This window comes from Phyllostomus discolor, chromosome X (genome assembly GCF_004126475.2).
Source record: "Phyllostomus discolor isolate MPI-MPIP mPhyDis1 chromosome X, mPhyDis1.pri.v3, whole genome shotgun sequence".
NCBI classification, from domain to species: Eukaryota; Metazoa; Chordata; class Mammalia; order Chiroptera; family Phyllostomidae; genus Phyllostomus; species Phyllostomus discolor.
The window spans coordinates 29229062-29251923 of record NC_050198.1 but is presented as its reverse complement, the minus strand read 5'-3'; the positions used below and the strand labels follow the sequence as shown (position 1 = coordinate 29251923).

Below are 22862 nucleotides of genomic sequence, written 5' to 3'. Positions count from 1 at the left end.
AAAGAAGAAACATTCATCCAGACTGATAGAAGGGGTGGAGATGGGAAGCCAGACAGCAAGGATGCACGATAAGGCAACAGCTGACTGATCAGGATATCCCACATTCGTGAACAGATAAACCAAGAAGAACAACTGGGGAGTGAGACAGACCACACAACCCAGAGTTCCAATGTGGGAAACTAAAGTCTCAAAACCTCTGGCTATAAAAACATGTGGGGGTTGCAGCAATCAGAGAAACTCCCAGTCTCACAGGAGAGTTCCTTAGAGAGGCCCAGAGGATCCTAGAACATACACAAGCCCACTCATCTGGGAATCAGTGCTGGAAAGGATACAATCCACTTGTGGGAAGTGGGAGAAATGGCTGAAAGTGGGTGGGGAGCCAAGCAAGTGACATTGTTCCCTCTCTGATCACTCCCCCACATACAGCTCCACAGCACAGCACAGTGGGTTGCCCTGCCCTGGCACGTACCTAAGGCTCCACCCCTTACAACATAACAGGTGAGTGAGAAAAAGAAATATGGCCCAAATAAAACAACAGATCAAAACTCCAGAAAAAGAGCTAAGCGATGAAGAGATAGCCAAATTATCAGATGCCCAGTTCAAAACACTGGTAATCAGGATGTTCATAGAAATGACTCAGTATGGTCACAAAATAGAGGAAGAAGTGAAGGCTATGCAAATGAAATAAAGAAAAATATAGAGGGAACCAATGGTGAAGGGAAGGAAACCAGGACTCAAATCAACAGTTTGGAGCAGAAGGAAGAAATGAACCTTCAACCAGAACAGAATGAAGAAACAGGAATTCAGAAAAATGAAGAGAGGCTTAGGATCCTCCAGGACATTTTTAAACATTCCAATGTCTGAATCATAGGGGTGCAAGAAGGAGAACAGGAAGAGCAAGAAATTGAAATTTTATTTGAAAAAATAATGAAGGAAAACTTCCCCAATCTGGGAAAGGAAGTACACATGAAAGTCCAGGAAGCTCAGAGAGTCCCAAATAAGTTGCATCCAAGAAGAAATACAGCAACGCACATCATAATTACATTACCCAAGATTAAAGATAAGGAGAGAACCTTAAAAGCAGTAACAGAAAAAGAGAGAATTACTTACAAAGGAGTTCCCATAAGACCATCAACTGATTTCTCAAAAGAAACCTTATAGGCAAGAAGGGGCTGGAAAGAAGTATTCCAAGTCATGAAAGGATAGGACCTACATCCAAGATTGCTCTATCCAGCAAAGCTATCATTTAGAATGGAAGGGCAGATAAAGTGCTTCCCAGATAAGGTCAAGTTAAAGGAGTTCATCATCACCAAACACTTATTATATGAAATATTAAAGGACTTATCTAAGGAAAAGAGTATCAAAACTATGAACAATAAAATGACAATAAACTCACAACTATCAAAAACTAAACCTGCCCTGGCTGGTGTAGCTCAGTGGATTGAGCTCAGGCTGCAGACCAAAGGGTTGCCGGTTCGATTCCCAGTCAGGGCACATGCCTGAGTTGTGGGCCAAGTCTCCAGTGGGGGCCACGCAAGAGGCAACCACACATTGATATTTCTCTCCCTTTCTTTCTCCCTCCCTTCCCCTCTCTCTAAAAATAAATGAATAAAATCTTAAAAAAAATTAAAAAATACCCTGAACCTAAAACACAAAAACAAACTAAGCAAACCACTAGAACAGGACAGAATCACAGAAATAGAGATCACATGGAGGATTATTAGTGGGAAGGGGGTGGGGGGCGAATAGGGAAAAAAGATACACGGAATGAGAATCATAATTGGTAGGTACAAAATAGACAGGGGGAGGTTAAGAATAGTATAGGAAATGGAGAAGCCAAGGAACTTGGCTTCTTGTACGACCCATGGACATGAATTAAGGTGGGGCAATGCTGGAGGGAGGAGGGTACTGGGCAGAAGGAGATAAAGGGGAAAAAGGGACAACTGTAATACCACAATCAATAAAATATACTAAAAAAGACACCATTAAGATGTTATATGGGAAGAGACTTACTGAGATTATCACTTTGTAAATTATACAAATGTCTAATCATAATACAAAATATTGTATGCCAACTGTAATTGAAAAGTAAAAATAATGTTAAAAGACACCATTAAGAAAATGAAATGGCAAGGCAAATCATAGACTGGGACAAATATTTGTAACACAAATATTTGACAAATGGCTTATAACCGGATTAGACAAGGAGCCCTCCATAAATGAATAAAAAGACAAATTTAAAATGGGCAAAATGTTTGCACACTTCATAAAAGAAGTTATATGGATGGTCAGTGTACATATGCAAAGATATTCTACATCAGTCATCACAGAAATATAAATTATAACCATAAAGACATATCACACATAAACTACAATGGCTAAACTTCTGAAAACTAACAACACTAAGTGTGTGTAAGAACGCAGAGCAACTAGAACTCTCCCATATTGCGGGTAGAAGTGTTACTGGTACAACCATTGTGGAAAATGTATAACAATTTCTTATAAATTTAGTATATACCTACTTCATGATCCAGCCATGTTTATTCTTAGTAGCAAAAATAGGAAACAACACAAATGTCAATTAGCAGGAGAATGGACAATTCACACAACGAAATACTACTCAGAAAAATAAAACTACTCATACACACAGCAACATAAGATGAATTTCAAAAACATTATTCTCATGAAAGTTGAAAACATAAAAGGTACATTTTCATGCTTCCACTTTTATTATGTTTAAGAATAGCTAAATTAATCTATGAGAATAGAAATCAGAAAAGCAGTTGAGTGAAGGGGCAGCAGAGGAGGAAGGGGATAGAATGAGAAAGGACACAAGGCAACTTTCTAGGATGAGGGCAATGCATTATTCTTGATTGAGGTACAGTGTACTTGTCAAAACTCATCAAACTGTACACTTAAGATCTGTTCCCTTTACTGTACACAATCATATCTCAAAAAAAGATAAAGTTAATAAAACAGGCAAATAATTCTTAAATATATGAAAAACCACTCAACCTTAGTCATAAAAGAAATACAAATTAAAACTATTCTAAGATTCCATTTTTACCTATTGTATTTGCAAGACTACAAATGCTTCACCATACATGACTGGTGGCAAGGCTGTAGGAGAAATAGTCATATTCATACATTGCTTGGGTGAGTTTAATACAGTATAGCTATGAAGGGCAATACAAGCAAAACTATATATTCACTTACTCTATGACTCTACCCTGAAGATATACCTTCACAAAAACCAAAGAACATATGCATAATGTCATTGAGACATTATTTGAAATAGCAAAAGATTGAAAACACTTCCAAATGTCCATTTTTAGGAGATGGTACATGCAAACAACAATGGTACACTATGAATTAATGATTTTTAGGATATATTCAGTGGAAAAAAAAAAATCAAGGTGCCCAAAAATGTATACAGCATGCTACACCTTGTATAAAAAAAAAAAGAGGGAAATAGGGCTATGCATAATTTAGTTATAAAAAAAGAAACAAAGGAAGTATGAGCTCATAAATTGAAAATGGTTGCCCTGGCTGGTGTTGCTCAGTGCACTGAGTGCCAGCCTGAAAACCAAAGGGTCACTGGTTAAAACCCCAGTTAGAGTACATGCCTGGGTTGCAAGTCAGGTCCCCAGTAGGGGGCGCACGAAAGGCAACCACACATTGATATTTCTCTCCTGCTCTTTCTCCCTGCCTTCCCCTCTCTAAAAAAAAAATTAAATTAAAATAAAATAAAATAATAAAATTAAATTAAAATAAAATAAAATAATAAAATTAAATTAAAATAAAATAAAGTAAAATAAAATTTTAAAAATAAAATAAAGTAAAATAAAATTTTTAAAAATAAAATAAAATAAAATAAATAAAATAAAATAAATAAAATAAATAAAATAAAATAATAAAATAAAATAAAATAAAATAAAATAAAATAAAATGAAATAAAATAAAAAAATGGTTAATGACTGCCGGGGCTGGTGCTGCGTTGTTTGGAGCATCAGCTTGTAGACCCAAAGGTCGTGGGTTTGATTATTGGTCAGGGTATGGGGGGTTGGGGAGTATAGGAGAAGGCAACCAACTGATGTTTCTCTCTCTCCCTTCCTCTCCAAGAGCTATGAAAGTGTCCTTCAGTAAGGATTTTAAACAAACAAAAAGAATGGTACCTAAAACTGGTGGGTAGAGACAATATGAAGGTAAAAAGGATGGCAGCAAGACTTCTCTGAAAGTAACTTTTAATAGTTTTGCATTTTGAACCATGTAAATATTATGTATTCTTGAAAATAAAGTTAAATCAACTGAAAGAAAGGAATGGGAGACGGGGCTCGATAGAGGCTGAAGCAAGCCTAAAATACAAGTTTCAGAGTGGTAGCATCACATGGCCTCCAATGTTATCTAGATTACCTATTGTTGACACACAGCTCTTCAACAGGCTCTTGATGTATCTGGAGGAGCAGATGCAGTCTTATTAAAGAAAAATTCTAATTCATGGACTACAAGCTCCATCTGATTTAAACTGGTGTATAACAGGGTGCCATGTAGCCTGATCAATATTTAAAAACTATCCAAGTTTTTAATATAATAATTGTATTTTTAAATCACTGGTATTTTCTAGTTTTTCTTTACTGAAATTTTTGATGTACCAGTAGTATCTCATATACTTTTGACCCTGCCACCCCACCCCCAACGTTTTTAGTAACTTAAACCAGAAAATCTTGATTGCTGATTTGGGTACTGATTTCCACTTTGTAGGTATAGAATCCTTTGCATGTGCATACAGATCAGTATTTGCATTCGAGCCAATTGAATGAAAGATGACATTTAAATGACATGTATGAAGTTTTCTAAAGATAACACTCTCATCTAGTTCCACTCCGCCAAATGTATTCTTCTACAGCAAAGTGGAGAACTCCAGTTAATGCTTACCCGTAATTAACTATACAAAAGCCTATAAAAGCAATGTTTGCTTTCTCCACTTTTCTCCCCTTACTCAATTTCATAGATGTTATACATGAGCATTTTTGGAAGTAGGTGTGTCTCAGAGAATTGCTTTGTATTAATCATACCTTTAATCTATTTGAACTCATCATACACTTACACACATACATGGCTATAATTTAAATATTTAGGAGTATGATATTGAAAGTAAATATTGGGTCAGCCAAAGTTTGTTCAGTTTTTTTCTGTAAGATGGCTCTAGTAGTGTTTAGTTGTTTTTAACTTCATTCAAAACAATTGTTAGAATATGACAGCTGTCATATCAGCATGCATTTAAAAAACATCAAAATTGAATTTTTGTGTAGTCATTTTAATATTGATGGAAGAAAATACACATTTTTGACATATTATGCTTTATTATTTCAAAGATAAAAACGCAACTAAAACACAAAAAAAGATTTGTACAGTGTATGGAGAAGGTGCTGTACCAGATCAAACGTGTGAAAAGTGGTTTGTGAAGTTCGTGCTAAAGATATCTCACTGGACGATGCTCCATGGTCGGGTAGAGCAGTCTACAGCCACCAAATCGAGACACTGAGAACAATCAACGTTATACCATGCAGGAGATAGCTGGCATATTCAAAATAGCCAAATCAATCAAGTTATTGGTGATAATGAAAAATACCTTTTACAGAAAAAATTAAACAGACTTTTTGGCCAACCCAATACTAACCCCAAAATGCTTTTTTAAAAGACCAGTTTAAACACTGTGCCATACATCCCGGCTTGCCCAGGAGATCCCCATTTTTTGTTTGTTGCCCCTTCCAATTACTAATAGTGTACTCTTTTGATCTCAAAGTTGTTCTGGTTTGGACTATAAAAGATATGACCAGCCTAACTATACATTCTTAAATTTAAACACATCTTATTGTTAAGTACTTAAAATGAAAAGGTTCTTTCAAACATGACTGCTGAGTAAGCACTAATTCCTATTTCTCTGTAGACAGAGGTAGACCAGCACTTGCTCTGAAGCTCAATTACCACAATGAAAATCTTAGCTTCAACATTTAACCACAAACCTTGGGCAAGTTGCATGATCTCTTTTTCTCAATTACTTATCTGTAACATGGGAATGAAACAGTATCTAACTCAGAGTCATTGTTAGGACTAAAAATAATGTATATAAAGTACTTAGCACTGTGCTTTGCACAAATACTCAGTTAACTGGTAGGTATTCTTTGCACCATGCTAAAAAATACCGTTAACTAAAAAAGTATTTTTGTTTTTCCTTTCAAAAACAAAACACCACATGGGTTTCTTCATGGTATATATAGAGCTATTACTGTGTAAATCAGTCCAGGACAATGCTTAAAACTGGTGATCTGTTTGCTATACATCAAAACCCAACATAGGTCTTAGACCAAACTGACTCCCACTTCCTCTCAAATTCAACACTTTTCTCCATCCATGGCAATCAAGTCTGTTGCTCCACTGAAAGTGCCTGGCAAATAAATGTCACCAACCATCTTGTGGCAACCCAAAAGAATCCCTTTAACCTTCGTTTTTGCGGCATGGAGTGGTTTTCAAAAGCTCTAGGTTGTGTAACATCGCCTAAGGCTAGTTTCTTTTAGCTTTCTTTTCCTTTGCAATCTCCTCTCCTCTTTATGCTGACATTACCTCTCCTTACCACAGCTCCTTGTATGATCTTATGTCCTCTGGCTCTAAGCACCACCTTAACAGACAGCTAGATACATGATTCTGGCACAGGCCTAATTCCAACTACTTAGATGCCCTACAAGCAATTATCTTGCACTTCCAGAACTGTACGACTGTATTTCCTATTCTGGTTAGAAGCACCTCCACCCACCCTGAAGACATCTAAGGGGTTCTACGGACTTTACCTTTTGTCTTTCAAATCTTTGCTTTATCTCCATCCTTGCAACACTCTCTCCCTTGAATTTCTGTGCTTAGAAACATCCCTCAGGAAGTATGTCTTTCCAGATCTTGCTTTCAGGCATACCCTCTGGCTCAAAGAACTTTTTATAAAAATTAAAAAAGGAAGTATCCCTCTGGAAGCAATGTACAAGATAGATCAAATGTGTTAAAAGCAGGAAGGAAAACACAAATTTAATATTGTATTTTTGCATAAATTCCATGGATGGTTCCATGTTAACCACAGGGTCAGGTATAAACATCTCTCATGGCAGGAAGCTTTCCAATTATCAGGGCCTTCCTCCCTGTCCAGTTGTCTTTTAACACTCGTCAAACCCCTTAGTCAAAGTTCTCAAATCCTCTTGCTCTGGAAGGTGTGATCATTGATGTAAATTAAACTCTGCTGAAATGCAAGTCCCAATACTATTCACCCTTATTACCCCTTCTAGGTTTTGCCTGATTACATGAATCTCCCATATTATATGTGTGTATGGAAGGCAGAAGGCAGGAATCACATCTTATTCAGAATTGCTTAGGAGATGCTAAATAAATACATTGACTGAAAGTACACACAATAATTTAAAGATTTAATATGCAGGTTCTAAGGACCAGATACTTCATTTAAGGTAAATTCATAATATTTTGTGACCTGAAGTTTCAGTTGATCAATTACTAGTATACTGAAGGTCCTGTCAACTTACTACTTTGGAAAAGTAATTCGGATTTTAGATTTTATTTCAAAATGCAAAAGCCAAATTTTTATTAACCTAAATAGGTTAAGCAAATTGAACTGCTATACTGATGATTATAAAGAATATTAATGAAAAGCAGTTTCATATATGACTTTTTTCATCTAGTTACAATTCAGAGTAATTTTCAGGTGTTTGATTTCTATCTCCTATCCATTCAAAGACTAAGCTGAGGAAGTATTATTCTTGACATACAATTTCCAAATAGGTATTAGTGAAATACCACCTAATTACTCCTAAATGTTACACAACTTACATTAATCTTGGCAATAAACTATCTTGATAAAATCTTTGAAAGTAAGACTGTGTAAGATAAACTAGAGCTGACTAAGAAACATTTAAGTATAGCTTTTGCATTCTTATAATCATTGTTTCTGGATAGCTGGCTTACAACTTTTATTTGCAAAAAATGTCTTGAGTTCATTTAAAAAATACTAATGGTTAAACATACTGAGCAGCACTTAGGCAAACACTCTTGCTTCTTAAGTACAGTAAAAAAGTACTTGATTAATGCAATCAACATGGCATTTTAGCAGAAAGAAGTATAAATTCTCTTTAGTCATACATATAATTTCATTTATAGCATTCTCTGTGCTTCTTCACGAAAGCTTCCTGGGAATATATTATAAAGTTATCAAGAACAGAGTAATAAAATGAGAGTATGTGCCAAATACAAGGTACTATTACTATAAAATAAAATACTATTGTCAATTAGAAGTGACCTGTTAATGCTAATATAGCTTGCTATATTTCACTAGTGATATGGAATTTGCAGACTAACCCCCACCCATCATGTCATGCAAGGAGGAAAGCATGAAATTTCAAAATTGCCTAACATTAAAAAATAAGTGTCTTAATGTATTTGCATTCTAAAAGAGTCCTTCATCTGATTTTTTTCCCATATAAAACGCTACTACGTGATGATGTACAGGATTTGTTAAGCCCATATAACATTTCCTTAAGTTCAGTCACTACTGGGTTTCTACTATTATACTACATTTTGGCAGCAATTGTTTATTGGTCTGTCACTGTAGTAATTGCAACTTAACAATAAACCAGTCTGACATTTTAGGTGTTGAAGATACATACCATATATATTTCTTTAAAAATAATCATACTTTTGTAAGCAATACTTTACAGTAGACACCTCAAAAATCTACCATAGATGTGAAACTTAAAATGAGAAAATTTTAAGTTCTAAATCTTTATACATATATATCCAGATTTCTATATATATTATATATACATACATAAGTATATATAAAATATATATAATCAGATTTGAAAAATGAACAAAAACTGGGCACTGTACATAAAGTCTTTTTAAAACTCAAACAATAGAAAACTCTTTAAACATTAAACAATTTTAATAAAAGTTTCTGTACAATGCTAAGCAGTTTTATTTACACATAGAAAATGTAATAGGAGTAGTGTTTGAAATTACAGAACTCCTTAAAATTTCAATGGCAGGTAAATCTGGAAAAAATAACAGCATTCCATTCACAAATATTTTCGAGCAATAAATATGTATTTATAAATAGTGTAAATTTACATCAAGATTAGAAACAAAAATCACAAATCTGAAGTTTATTCCTTAGTCTATGTGCAATCCATTATCTTTGTGACTTGGCTGTTAATTTTTTAAACATTTTATTTAGGAACCAAAAGTGTAATAACCGTCATGGTTTCAAAACAAGGCAGAGAAACATAAAAGCAGTAAAAAAGTTCCTTACCTAATTTTCACATTAAAAAAAAAAAGGTGACCAAAGAAAGCCTTAAAATTGCTAACTACCTTACAAAGAAATGATCAGCTACACTAGTATTTTTTTCCAAGGAAAATTCTGAAGGGGGAAAAGATGAAAACTGATCCATCAGCCCAGAAATAGAGAAATATAAAAGAGGTTGTCTTCAAGTCAGTAGTCTGTATGATGTTGCCAGTTTTGTCAGATATATACAAAACACAGAAATAATTTTTTTTTCTGAAGTACAGCTGATCAGCTTTGTGAAAGTCCTGGAGTAGGAGCAGTGCTCTCTGTCCAGTTGGTTGACACTCTGCACTTGGAAGGTTGCATAGACACAGTTTTCAGCCAGCAGCCTTACGCGACAGCTACAAAAACCAGTGGTGCAGAACTGGATTACTTCCTGAATAGCAGAAAAGGTCGCATTTAATGTCCATGGAACAATATCAAGATGAGGAAGATGGTAATGGAGGAGCCTAAAAAAAAAGTAATGTATGTTACTTTGGTATACAAATTGTTAATAGTGTTCCCTAATTCAATGCTGAAAACAGTCTACTTATGAAGGTAGGGATAAAACAATTTTCAAGAAAGTTTCAACAGCCTGCAACAATGATGTTGAAGTACAACCTCCCTTACTGACTCCCTACGAGTCTGAGATCATTACCCTAACTCAGTGCACCTGTATTTTTGGGGAACTTCTTCACCAAATAGTCATACACTCAAGAACATTAAAAGTCAGTTACATTTTTTTATTGGTAGACCATTTTTTTAGATTGCTTAAAAAAAAAAGGCTTCTGGAAAATAATTTAACAAATCAATTATAATTTTATTAGTGACTGGCTTAACCTATCTCAACTAGATAATACAATCTGTTTAACATACTACAGATAATTTTCTTCTTCAAGCAATCTTGAAAACCATTCAAATGGAAATATCAGGAGCTAAATTTCAAAAATTCAGTTCTTAATCTTATATGTAAGATAAATTTATTGGAGGAAATCAACAATTCATAAATTATGTCTGTTTCTATTGATAAAACTAGTGATATGCTAAGAGTAATATGCTTCACTCCCAAAATCTGTTTAAAATTTAAAAACTGTATAATTTATAAGTATACTTGAATTCATAAGGTTTTGTAACATAGCAAGAAGTTAAGCTCCATCGAATATTCCCATGAGGTTAATACTTCTGGAAAAGACAAAATTTTTTAAAAATACAATGAGCTCTAAAAGCAGAAGTATGTTTAAAAGCACATTTACTGATTCATTTTGTTGACACTAATAACCTGTGTGTACACAGATATTTTATCAACTGCCATTAGATGGCATAAAGAATATGATGTGTTCAAAAAACAAATAAAGCTTTAAAAATATAATTACTGTGACATTCTTTAGGCTGATCTCACCCAGGAAGAAAAGTGAAAATGAAATATACTATCTTCATAGGAATAAATACTTGCAAGTGGACGGGAATGATACGAGTATTTCCTCATGCAATATGCAACAAACCAAAAGAAAACTGAAATATTTCATTACCTCCTGCTTATCAGGTAGCAGAACAAACAATACTGCTTCCCTATCCAGCTAACTATGTACTCACATGTTGATTTCACTTACTAATGTAAATTGATCATAGACTTGCATCAGGTCCTCCATCTTGTACTGTTCTAGCACCACAAAATTTTCCAGGTTTCTGCTTGTTTTTCGTGCACAATCTTGGCAATGCACTATGTAGGTCTTCTGAGAAATGCTCTCATTCGTAACAAAAAGCAAATCAAAAACCTCCACCTATATACAAGATTTTATACAAGAGAGAAAACATTCAATAGTGACAGTGGTATTTATTATATTGCTTTAATATAATTATAGAATTCTACTTTACATGGAATTGTGGACAGTTATTTCTAGTTAAGATGGGCACCAAAACAAACTTAGCTGTGTTTAAGATTCTTTAATGGACCAGGTTTATTTTGAACTAAACCCAAAGACATGAGTGGAAATGTATGAGCGGTGTGACCTAAAGGAATGACATACTCATCGCAACCACCATCAAAAGCCTAATTTAAAAGGTGGATAAAGACCAGTCTATTTGGTTTTAAATCCAAAACATTTGTATACAATCACATAAGAGTAGTCATCACTTTCCTTTTACTTCTCATAACAGAGCACTGTGTATAGATATTTGTCTTCCCCTACAGACTGAGCTCCTCAAAGATAAGACTATGTTTACTCACCTTTGCACCTCCAGGGCGTATCACAACGCTTAGTGTTTAGCCAAATCATTCATTCGGCAAAATACTTGCCGAATGAATATAATCTGATTTTACAAATGAGGAAACTGACAGGTAAATGACAGTTAAGTATATAGCTATAGGCCTCATGTTAAGGAGTATGAGCACAAACAAAAAGTGAACTCATAAATATAGTATGATTTTAGAAATAATATCTGTATCTTATACAGAAAGAATGGTGAGTTGCTACGGTTCAGGCAGGATAAGGAATAACACTGCAGGATAGGAGTCATTGTGAAATACTGGAAAGCTTATACATTTATCTTCCTGAGGTATAACACACCTAATTAGAATCTGTCTAAGCTCCTAATGACTTACTTTGGCCAGGTGATACAGCGTTAAATAGCAGATGGATTATTTAAAATGAAAGCCAACGATAGAATTAGAGAACTTCAAGATTTGGAATGGTTCATTAATATCTCTGGCATATCCTTGAATTTATTCAATGACAGAAAACTCTCATGACTTCATGTCTTCTTTGAAAAGTTATGTCAATCAAAATCCCAGAGTTCACCATGTCTTCCATTACCACCAATGGGCAACAATATGACTCGTGATTTGAACTAGAAAACTTGTGAGCATCCTTCAACCTGTCCCTCACTTCTGCCACTTAAGAAGCTGTCTCATGGATTTTATCTATGAAATAATTTTGAATTCTGGTCTAGGCCTTAAGATAACAACTCTTACTTAAGACCTCTGCAATAGCTTCCTACCTCCATCTTTTCAAATCACTTCTCTCTCTGAAACACATATCCAAGTTGGTTTCCTCTCAAAATCTTTTGATGGCTTCAATGACCTCAGAATAAATAGCAAATTCCTTTCAGTCATTCAAGATCCTCTGTAAGCTTCCTACTACCTAGACTTACAAGTATAATTAGTATAGTCTGATTTCCAGTCACATTGGACTACTTATCCGTTTGTAAATAAGCCATTCCATTTCCCATAATAACATTCATTCTACCTCCAATTCTCAGCATTTTTTAGCCCTCTGAAGTCACAGTCAGCCTTAAATATGGACTCAAATGTTAATACTTTTGTGAACTCTTATGCCAATAATAGATACAAAAATTTGGTCCCTTTTTGTACTCTCAGTGTTATCATAACAGTAAGACCAATTTTGCATTTACAAGTCTCATGTACATTATAATTAGTTGTTTATTTGTGTTCTTAGAGTAGAAAGGAAGCTCCTTCAGGTACCATATCTTCATTATTTCTGCATCTCTGCAAGCATTGGCTTCAGAAGAAGACTGACCAATGTATTGTGAATTGCATCTGACAGGACTGAACCTCGATCTGCCTGGAGCTATAATAATGAACTACGGGGTCCAGCACAAATGCCTATTTTATTACAAAATCATAAGCATGTAATTCTGTAACATAACACTATCACATTCAAGCATACCATATGACATTTTCAGTGAAATGTTCAAATTAAAACTATAAATCATTACACATATATTATTACCCTACCAACTACACTTAAGCAGGCGGTACTTCTGCCAGATCCTGTACATCCAGTTTATTAGCATCTGTCTGCTTCTGGACTGTTCTCAGTTTAAAATTTCAAGACTAAAGTTCTCGATGATTATCATCTGTTAAATAAATATCTAACAGATGAATGACTCTGTAGTAGCTACTTTAGGGTCAACTCATATTTAGTAAAATAATATATCACCAGATTAAATTTTAATAGCTAAGTAACAAGAAAATAAGATTAAACATGTCAATTTCAGTAAAATGTAGTACATGAAATTTTAAATACATTTTTAAAAATAACTAAAGAGAAACTGGAGTGGTGAGGGGCTTTATAAAACAAGGGTGGATGAGAATAGTCATTTACCTCACAAATGCTACAATAATGCGCAGGTTCTTCTTTTGTCCGCCCATGCCATATAATCTCTTTTCCGGCAGCAATGAGAGCTTCCCTCAATGTCTGACATTGCTTTAGAGTTCTTAGAAGACAATACCTATTGTGGGGAAAAAATTATTTGTGACCAGCAACTGAATATTGAATATTCTTTAGCACAAAAGAAATACTATTAGAAATAATGCCAAGAGACTCTGTTCCAATACCTGCAACTTTATTTTTGTCAATTTCTCAGTCTCAGATTAAAAAAAAAAGGTTTATGTTCAGCAGGTTTGATGATTTAAAGCTGAGAATAATTTGCATCTGAACATAAAAATATAACGATCTTAATATATAAAACCCGATTCCTTGCTTAAATATAAGCTGTTAATTTTGGCTCTTATTTAGGCAAGTCAGTTAACCTCTTTGGGAATCAATATTCTCATCCTTGAAATAAGGGGTCTGAATTCCAGATCTGAACTGCTGTGATTCTAGCAAGGCAGGAAGCCACATTATTTCTATTAACACTACCCAGATAATCATAAACTGCATCATTTGTATAGTTGCTTTGGAAATTTTTTTTTGTCTACACACAGAAAACCAAATTGGTTCCACTCTTGCACTAATGAAGAAAAAAGACATTTAAATCCTCTATTTTAACTTGAAAATAATATAGTGGAATCTTTTATTCATATTAACACAATTGAACTTTTCTTATAATTTGTACCTTTTCTAAATACATACTTATGATGCTAACGATATAGTGAATTCTCACAATTTGTGCTGATTTTCCTACAGGTTTGTTCTCATTACTTGGAATTGTCTGCTAAATTCTCTTACTTTCCTCTGAATGTTAGTGGCTCAGGTTCTCCACTTCAACAAAGAGGCTGGACTAACTGATCTCTGAGGCACAAAATCTGGAGACAATGAAATACTCCAAAGAAAAGGAAATGGGTTTAGTAACTGAGTACTGTTTGAAAACAAAGGTCTTATCTGTTTTATTCATGCTGTTTACTCTGCCTATGACAGTGCCTGGCATATAGTAGGTGCTCAATAAACATTTGATTACTAAAAAACTAAAATTTAGAGTATGCTAAATAACAGCATATTTAATTTCTCTTAATTTATATTTCCTTGTTATTTTATGAGACTAAGTTAAAGTTATCATCACTTTATTAAGCCAGGATAAAAGATGACTAAAAATATATGTAAAACTTGTTAATTTATTTAACAAACATAAAACAGTATCACCTTCACAGTTGTAAGGTAAATCTAGTAAGTATCATATTAAAAGAATGTCTCATTTTGTTCAACAGTTGTTGTGCATTTAACTTACTTAGAAAAAAAAAACAAAAAACAAAAAACAACTTTAGACTATGGTTGCAAATCCAAGCTAGGACAGCTCTCATGTGTGTGTGTGTGTGTGTGAAAGTGTGTCAGGAAGGTAGCAAGTAAAAACTTACATCATGGCAAAAAGAGAGAGAATATAATTTAGACTATGCTGCTAGCTCTTGAACAGTACACCACTCTTTCTCTTTTCCTCCTTTCCCTGTGTCCCATACAATTCATCTCTGAAGGCACTGATCTTACTGAAAAAGTTAGCCAATTAGGGCTTCAAAACAAGGTCTCTTTCATAGGAAAATAATACCTAGAACCCTGTAAGAATGGCAGATTCCACTATGTTCTCCAGATTCCACTATGCTCTCATGCGGGAACAAACAAAAATAATAAAATAAAATAAAAATACAGAATAAAGAATAAGGACCAGACAGGAGGCATAGTATTAAGTACTTAACACATATCATGCCACTTAGGCCTCTTAACAACCCTGTGCAGGAGGCATTATCTTGATCTTGCAAATATGGAGACTAGTGCTCAGAAATGAAATTTGTCTTACATTATAAGACTATCACAATTACTCTCACACATCTTCTTACTCTCTCCTTCTCTTCTCTTTTGAAGATGAGGTAAACTCAGTGCAGTTCTTTTCCCCCAAACACAAAGCCTTGGTTCTGTGGAGTATGATTACCCGACTCTTTACTCAGCAAATTAACTTTTAACTGCAATGCTACTGATTACATTGGCAGTTAAACAGCAATTTATAATTTATATGGTTAGTATGCTAGTTTCATCTAGAAAAAGGCAATATACTACTTCCCTGCAAAGAGTAAAGGGTTAGTTAGAAATAGGGTTGCTAGTAATACTAGGCCATGAATATTCTATGTCTAAAATCACAGCTCCAGAATTTTTATTCTGTGAGGTATTAGAACCCTAGAAAACAGACAGCTCTATTAATCTGACCTGACAATGAATAACCAAATTATAGTTTCCTCCTTGCCCTTAACATTGAACTTGTTTGCTCCTTCCCATTTTCAAAATGTAGCCATTGGAACAGGAGGAGAGGAGAGGGAGAGAGAGAGGAAGAGGGAGAGGGAGAGGGAGGGAGAGGGAGGGAGAGGGAGGGAGAGGGAGGGAGAGGGAGGGAGAGGGAGAGAGAGAGGGAGAGAGAGAGGGAGAGAGAGGGAGAGAGAGGGAGAGGGAGGGAGGGAAGGGCCCCCTTCTGAAGTCCACAGCAATGAGCAGGTCCTAAAGAAAGAATGATTCCACTGAAGGGTAGGGAAATATTGGAAAATACAGAGATTTAGAAGGATCCTAGGGAAGATAAGATATAATATTCAAGACTTAACAGTAATCTCTTCTTCTTTAACTCTAGACTCTGATTTTATATAAAGATATTTGAGTGTACTAAAGAGCTAAAAAAGAAAAGAAAATCAAGGTTGTCATTTCCTCTTACATTTTTACCTTACAGCAATTAAGAATTCAATTTGTTATAAAATAACATATTAAATCACTAGCAAAAAATGTAAAAATGTAGAAGATATGCTGTTTTTAATAAATGCATTTTAGAAATAGGTACAGAAATAATTTCAGATTAGAGAAGCAGGGAATTCTTAGACTTTTAAGAATGAATGTGGTTTCAGGATCTAACCCCTGTTTTTAGCTATTTGGATGAAAGACTACCATAGAATGACAGAATATTAAAGACAATTCTGGCTTGGAAGAAAACCAAGGAAAGGCTGACTGTGAGGGCTTGGTGTATTTGAGGTTACAGAGTAGACTCTCAGTCCACTCAAAAACCAATCTGCAAATAGAAATGAAAATATACTTAAAATATCAGAATAAGAAAACTGAAGAGGATCATATGAGGACAAATGATCATACACAATATATTCATAAATTAGGCAAAAGATAAATAGACATAGTATGCCAAGGATGGTAAGGAGGGAGAACTCATCTTCAAGTGAGGAGAGGGGGAAATCACAGAAGTAGATAAAGGAAGTTGTCCATTTAGATGTAAGCAGGAAGGGAAGGTAGGAGGGAGGCACTTTCCAGGCAGAAGAAATGCCAAGAGCAAAGATTACTTAGGGAACAAATGACTGCTCTCACAAGATTTTAATCTTGGGATGAGGTTTATGGGTCAGGAAAAGAAACAAATGAAGCCATAAGTGATATAATATTATATCGAAGTTAAGACAACACAGGGGATTACTCTGACATTCTGGAGGCAACCTGACTACAAATTAAGTTCCCAAATACCAGTGTAGAGGCAGATGAGGCATGGGTTAACTTGATATGGCACTTAAAATCACTATGGTAACAATCTCAGCCACTAAGAAATAGATGGTGTATAAATTCAAGTATACCTAGAGGCGCTTTGCCTTGTACAATCCCTCTTACTGAAAGAGCCATGCAGGGAAAGCCAGCCAACACCTGAGCCCTCATTAACATACATGCCACCTGTCACTCCAGGGTTGCATTCCCCCTTCGACAACAGTGAGGTTTAAATGTAAGACATCTACCAGTTTCAACCACATGGTGGAAAATCAAGGTCTCAGTCAATGATAAAATGAGCATCTTAGCTTTAAACTCTCAGGTAGAAAAAACAATCATTAAAGAAAAATATGTTAACCACGAGAAAGTAGTTTTACAACTTTTAGATTTTGTCTGCTCTATATTATCACAAAACATAGTATATGTAACCCAACAGTGTATTAGAAGGTCCCCTTGAGCAACAGTGCTAGGAACTATGCTAACTATGGATTGGTCTTCATAACTATACCCTGTTGTTCAATTATTAGGCCAAATGGCTTTGACTAGAATTGCAGAATACCTCCTTTATTCATTTAAAAATGGGAATTAATGGGAAAATGGAATTAATACTTAACAGTTTGCTTTAATTCCTATTCAACTCTTCTGTGCTTGTGATAAAATGTGTATTATGTAGGTAGGACAATAATCTATAATATGTGTGAAAGAAAAGGGAAAACAGAAATATTATTAGTTCTGAAAGAAATCTAATCTTTCTTTCTCTAATCTCAGAGAGTCCCTAAGTTGCCTGGTCACAGGATTCATCTATGCCACCATGAAAGAGATTCCAGGGTTCTTTTTATTGAGCTTTAAATTATCTTGTTAGAAAAAGAGCCTAGAAATCTATTTTAATTAAAGTCTGAGGTGATTATTATGATCAGGCAAGTAAAAAGCAGTGCAAACCTCTTGTTTCATAAAGTGGTGAAGTTGGAAAACATGTCAAAAATTTGTAAAATTTCCAATACACTAGTATAACAATTTCACAAATCACCATGTTTTTATTTTTTTAAAGAGTTTATTTACTTTTAGAGAGAGGAGAAGGAAAGGAGAAAGACACAGGGAGACATCAATGTGTGGTGGCCACTCATGTGCCACCCCCCCGCCACCAGGGACCTGGCCTGCAACCCAGGCATGGGCCCCTACCGGGAATCCAACCAGCGACACTTGGTTCGCAGGCCGGTGCTTAAATCCACTGAGCCACAACAGCCAGGGCACCATGTTTTTATAATTAGAGCCTTAAAAAACCAGAGAGAAAGCTTCAGGGCAGTTAAGAGTACAGATTATAGAACTAGATTGCATGGGTTCAAATCCTAGCTCCACACATACTTACTGTGCCTTAGTTTACTCAACTATAAAAAGGGGGCACCTAACTTACAGTGCTATTATGAGGACTACATGCCATATAAATGATTAGATTAGTGCCTGGCAAGTGATCTACATGTGAACTTCACAAATAAAATCCATAAAAACTGTGTTAATTATATAATTACTAAATTGAAGTTATTTTTTTAATTTGAAAAAAATTGTACAATGAGTGCCAACTGAAAGTGCAATAGTTACACCAAAAAGAACATAAAATGAATTATTTAAAAGAAGTTTAGTTTAGATTCCATTAAGTCAGAATTTCTCAATCTCAGCACTACTGTTATTTTGCACTGGATAACTCTTTGTTGTGTGTGTGTGCTGGGGTTGGGGGGACTATCCTGTACACTATAGGACTTTTAGCGGTATCCCTAGCTTCTACGCACAAAGTATTAGTAGCACTCCTGCCATTCTAATCATGATACTGCCATATGGCCCCTGGGGACAAGGGCAAGGGGAAGCAAAACTGCCCACAGTTGGGAAACACCGCATTAGATCCATGAATATTAACTTTCTTTAAAAAAAAAAATGGGTGATTGAGGTTTCCATAATTAATATTAATAATAATAAGTTTATTCTGAGACCTACATAATATTCATAAAAGTTATATTAGAAAGATAAAATTGTCATCCTCATTTTTCAGAAAGGTAAATAAGAGTAATAGGTTTAGTCATTTGCCCTTGGTCCCCCAGCCAGTAAAAATAGAGAATCTAAGACATGAACATAAGCTGGACTACAAACAACTATACAATACTGCCATGCCTATAATATTTCACTGGGATGTTAAATAGCACAGATTCTAAAACTTAGAAAAATTAAAAAGGAAAGGCAAATAATGAATATATAGTGATTACACATACAAAAGGCACAAAAAAGCACATAAAGTGTCACTATTGTGAATATAAGGTGATACTTTTAAAAACTAAAATAAAAAGAATGCTTTATAAAATGGTCAAAAGAATGACAAAATGATATAAGAAAATAAGTTTGTGATTTCACTTATATGTGGAACCTAAAGAACAATACAAAACAGAAACAGACTCAAAGACACAGAGAACAAACTGATGCCTGCCAGAGGGGAGGGTGTTTGTGGCAGACTTATCTGATGATTCCTGATGAGGTTACATAGGTATTAACTATACTAGTCTTTCAACCATTTTTACAGTTTAAAAAATTTTCAAAATAAAAAGTTAGGAGAAAAAGGGTGAACAACTTTTGTGGGCATGTAGCAATGCATAATACACAAATTTTATACATTTTAAAGGAGAATAAGTTATACCAACATAGAAAAACTATCATAGTTCAATGAGTTAAAGAAAGAGATCAGCAGCCTTATATTTATAACTATTCCTTAATTCATTTCTTTGTGCGAGACTGCTCTACTTTAAAAACAGCCAATGATCCAGAAAACTCAATAACTAACAGGTAGGCTTTAAACTTGAGGGACATTTAAGTTTTCTCTAAAGAAAGAGAAATTAAGTTTGCTTGCAATATATGGGGCATGTGTAAAAAAATATTTTTCAGTTAAACAGTTAAAGGAAATCAAAAAAGAAATTATGCCTTGAGCTTCCACTAACAATTTCCTAAGGAGCTAGGCTGTGAACTTTTTAAGTCAAGTTCACTGCATTATGAAATGAAAGAAGTAATCAAAATAATGAATATTCCTTTGAATCACGGTAATGTAGGAGGTATCTGGAAGAATGTGGAATATCAAGATTACTGTATTTTAGTAAAATAGTTAGGATATAGAAATTGAAGGAGATTTACTCAATGACTTAAAGGATGCTATGACATTGCAGGGCTCTAAAAGACCCAATTTGACCCATTTTCTTTGAAAATGCAAAGAAAAAAAAGAATGAATGATGTTGACTGGTTTAACCACAAGTAATTCATTCTCAAAATAAGGAGGGATAGTAGGTGACAATAGGAGATAATATCATTTCCCATTATTAAATCACTTAGTATAAATACAGGTTCATAATCTACTACAAACCTACAAATTTTTCATAAACTCATTTGATGCTGAAACTTGACCTGAGGCTTTTTATAGTTTTCACCTAGCTCATCAGAGTGACTATATGTTTTACTGCAGAAATATTAATGTGTCTGATTCTAGGATACTGCCACAGACCCTGTTGGGGAGGTAAAATATATTGTAAATGTACTTTATTAGCTTACTAAATCCTAAAATTTCTAACTATCAAAAAACACATTTAGCCTAAAGAGTTTAGGATAAGGAATTATGGAACTGCAGTACTTTTGTGAAACCTTTCCTGAATGTCCCCCTCTTTCAGAAATGCCTCCCTCTGTGTTTCTCTCATTAAAAAAAAAAAAAGAAAAAAGATTTTATTTATTTATTTTTAGAGACGGGAAGGAAGGGAGAAAGATAAGGAGAGACAGAGAGAAACATCGATTGGTTGTCTCTCATACGCCCCTCAACCTAGGACCAAACCCGCAACCCAGGCATGGGCCCTAACTGGGAATTGAACCAGTGGCCTTTCTGTTGGTGGGACAATGCCCAGCCCACTAAGCCACATCAGTCAGGGCTCTGTACATTTTTTTAAAGAAATTTTTCCATCACTATAGTAAAAATCATGCATTTTAATGTTTAACTATTTCCCATTTAAGTGCTAGAGAGGTGATCAAACATTTCTATCATACAGCACAATACCTGAACATCGGCTCAACTCACGGTAAGTATCAAACAAATATGAAAGAATAAAAAGAATTGGGTAGAGCTTACTGAGTCGGCTGAGTGTATGAGAAGGCGCAAGGCAAATTTTGCTTATATTCTTTCTGATTGGGCAGACTTATCACTTAATGTGAAAACCTAAACATCACACATTGTAGGTTCACAGTTAAAAACAATAACTTACAGGGAGGAAGTTAAGGAAGAGAACTGTATTTGTATATCTTCTCCATTCCACTTCTTATATCTCACTGATATATATTTTTAAATAGCCTATACAACTCATATGCTCAATGTATACTGAATTTATGCTTTACTAAAAAATAATTGAAAGGAGAAAAAAGAGAGGTGTAAAAGTTGCAGTCTATATTAAAGATGGTTTGAAATAGGAAAGAGAGAGATAAAAATAAATAGAAAATTCAAGCACATCTCAAGGCAGCATTGGGAGAAATGGCTGACAAGGTAAGTGGGGGGGTCAGATTTGAGGTATAAATGGGGACTTTGAAGAAAGTTTATATTTCTGCCTTAATATGCTTAAAATAGTTGGTCACTGGTGACCTCGGCAAGAAGTGACAGGGACATATTAAAGGCAGAAAGCCGCATTTCTAGGGATGGTAGAGTGAACAGGGGATTAAGAAAATGACTCAAAGCAGAGGGAAGGAATGATAAGAGAGAATACCATTTCTTACGAATTGGTAGTCTAGATCAGTTGGCTGAAGCATCGTCCCATAACCCAGAAGGTCATGGGTTTGATTCCATGTTATGGCACATGACTAGGTTGTGGGTTCGGTTCCTGGTCCGGGGCATATACAAGAGGCAACTGATCTAGTATGTTTCTCTCCCTCTCCCTCTCTAAAATCAGTAAGCATGTCCTTGGATGAGGATTATAAAAAGAGAGACAACTGACTGCTCACAGAAGCCAGAACAAATCAGTATCTTTGTTGGCAGGATACTAGATTTTTTAAAAAAGATTTTATTTATTTACTTTTAGACAGAGGGGAAGGGAGGGAGAAAGAGAGGGAGAGAAATCCCCTACTGGGGACCTGGTCCACAATCCAGGCATGTGCCCTACACTGGGAATCGAACTGATGACCCTTGGGTTCACAGACCAGCGTTCAATCGACTGAGCCACACCAGCTAGGGCAGTAGGATACTAGATTTGAGGACCAAAGGAATGATGTGGCTACAGTTTTACAGTAAAACTGAGCTTTTGAAAAAAAGACCTCCGTCTCTGTTTTTGTGACAGTATATTCTCCATGCTCTCTTCTGACTTTTATCTAATTCAACTATTTGCTTTTCTTAAATACTCAATAGATGAATTTCCCAAGTTGTGTCCCCAGAATCCTCTTCTTCCTCTCAAGGTAATCAATCACAAATCACTAGATGGAAGACCCCCTGGCCAGTCAGCTCTGACTTTGATTGTTGTCTAAGAGTTCTGTATTTCCTACAGCCTCTGTTAAACAGCTTTTTTCAACTATTTTACAGGCTCTTCAATCTTGCCCTTGCCCCAAAATAAAATCCTATGGCATAGATACATACAAGTGGGTTTTACATAAGGCAGATATGGGCTTAAACCCTGTTTCTAACCAAGTGGGTAACCTTGGGATGCTAAGAAGTATAAATGAGATAGATAGTTTGGGGAGCACTTTGCTTATTGCTT

The 22862-nt window shown here is 35.1% G+C and overlaps 1 protein-coding gene across 7 annotated transcripts in view; it reads right to left on the bottom strand.

The window, feature by feature from the left end:
• Positions 1-8626: 8626 nt before the first annotated feature.
• KDM6A (lysine demethylase 6A) overlaps positions 8627-22862 on the bottom strand; it is a 175506-nt gene continuing 161270 nt past the window's right edge. For 5 of the 7 annotated variants that reach the window (XM_028522705.2, XM_028522706.2, XM_028522708.2 and 2 more), the window contains 3 exons: positions 13498-13624; positions 10984-11154; positions 8977-9843 (listed from right to left, as the gene is read on the bottom strand). In XM_028522705.2, the coding sequence (XP_028378506.1) occupies positions 9814-9843; positions 10984-11154; positions 13498-13624 (328 nt within the window). In that variant the 3' untranslated portion in view covers positions 8977-9813. Of the gene's footprint in view, positions 9844-10983; positions 11155-13497; positions 13625-22862 lie in introns of those variants that run through there. The other 2 variants (XM_028522707.2, XR_004900873.1) reach the window with 2 other exon arrangements.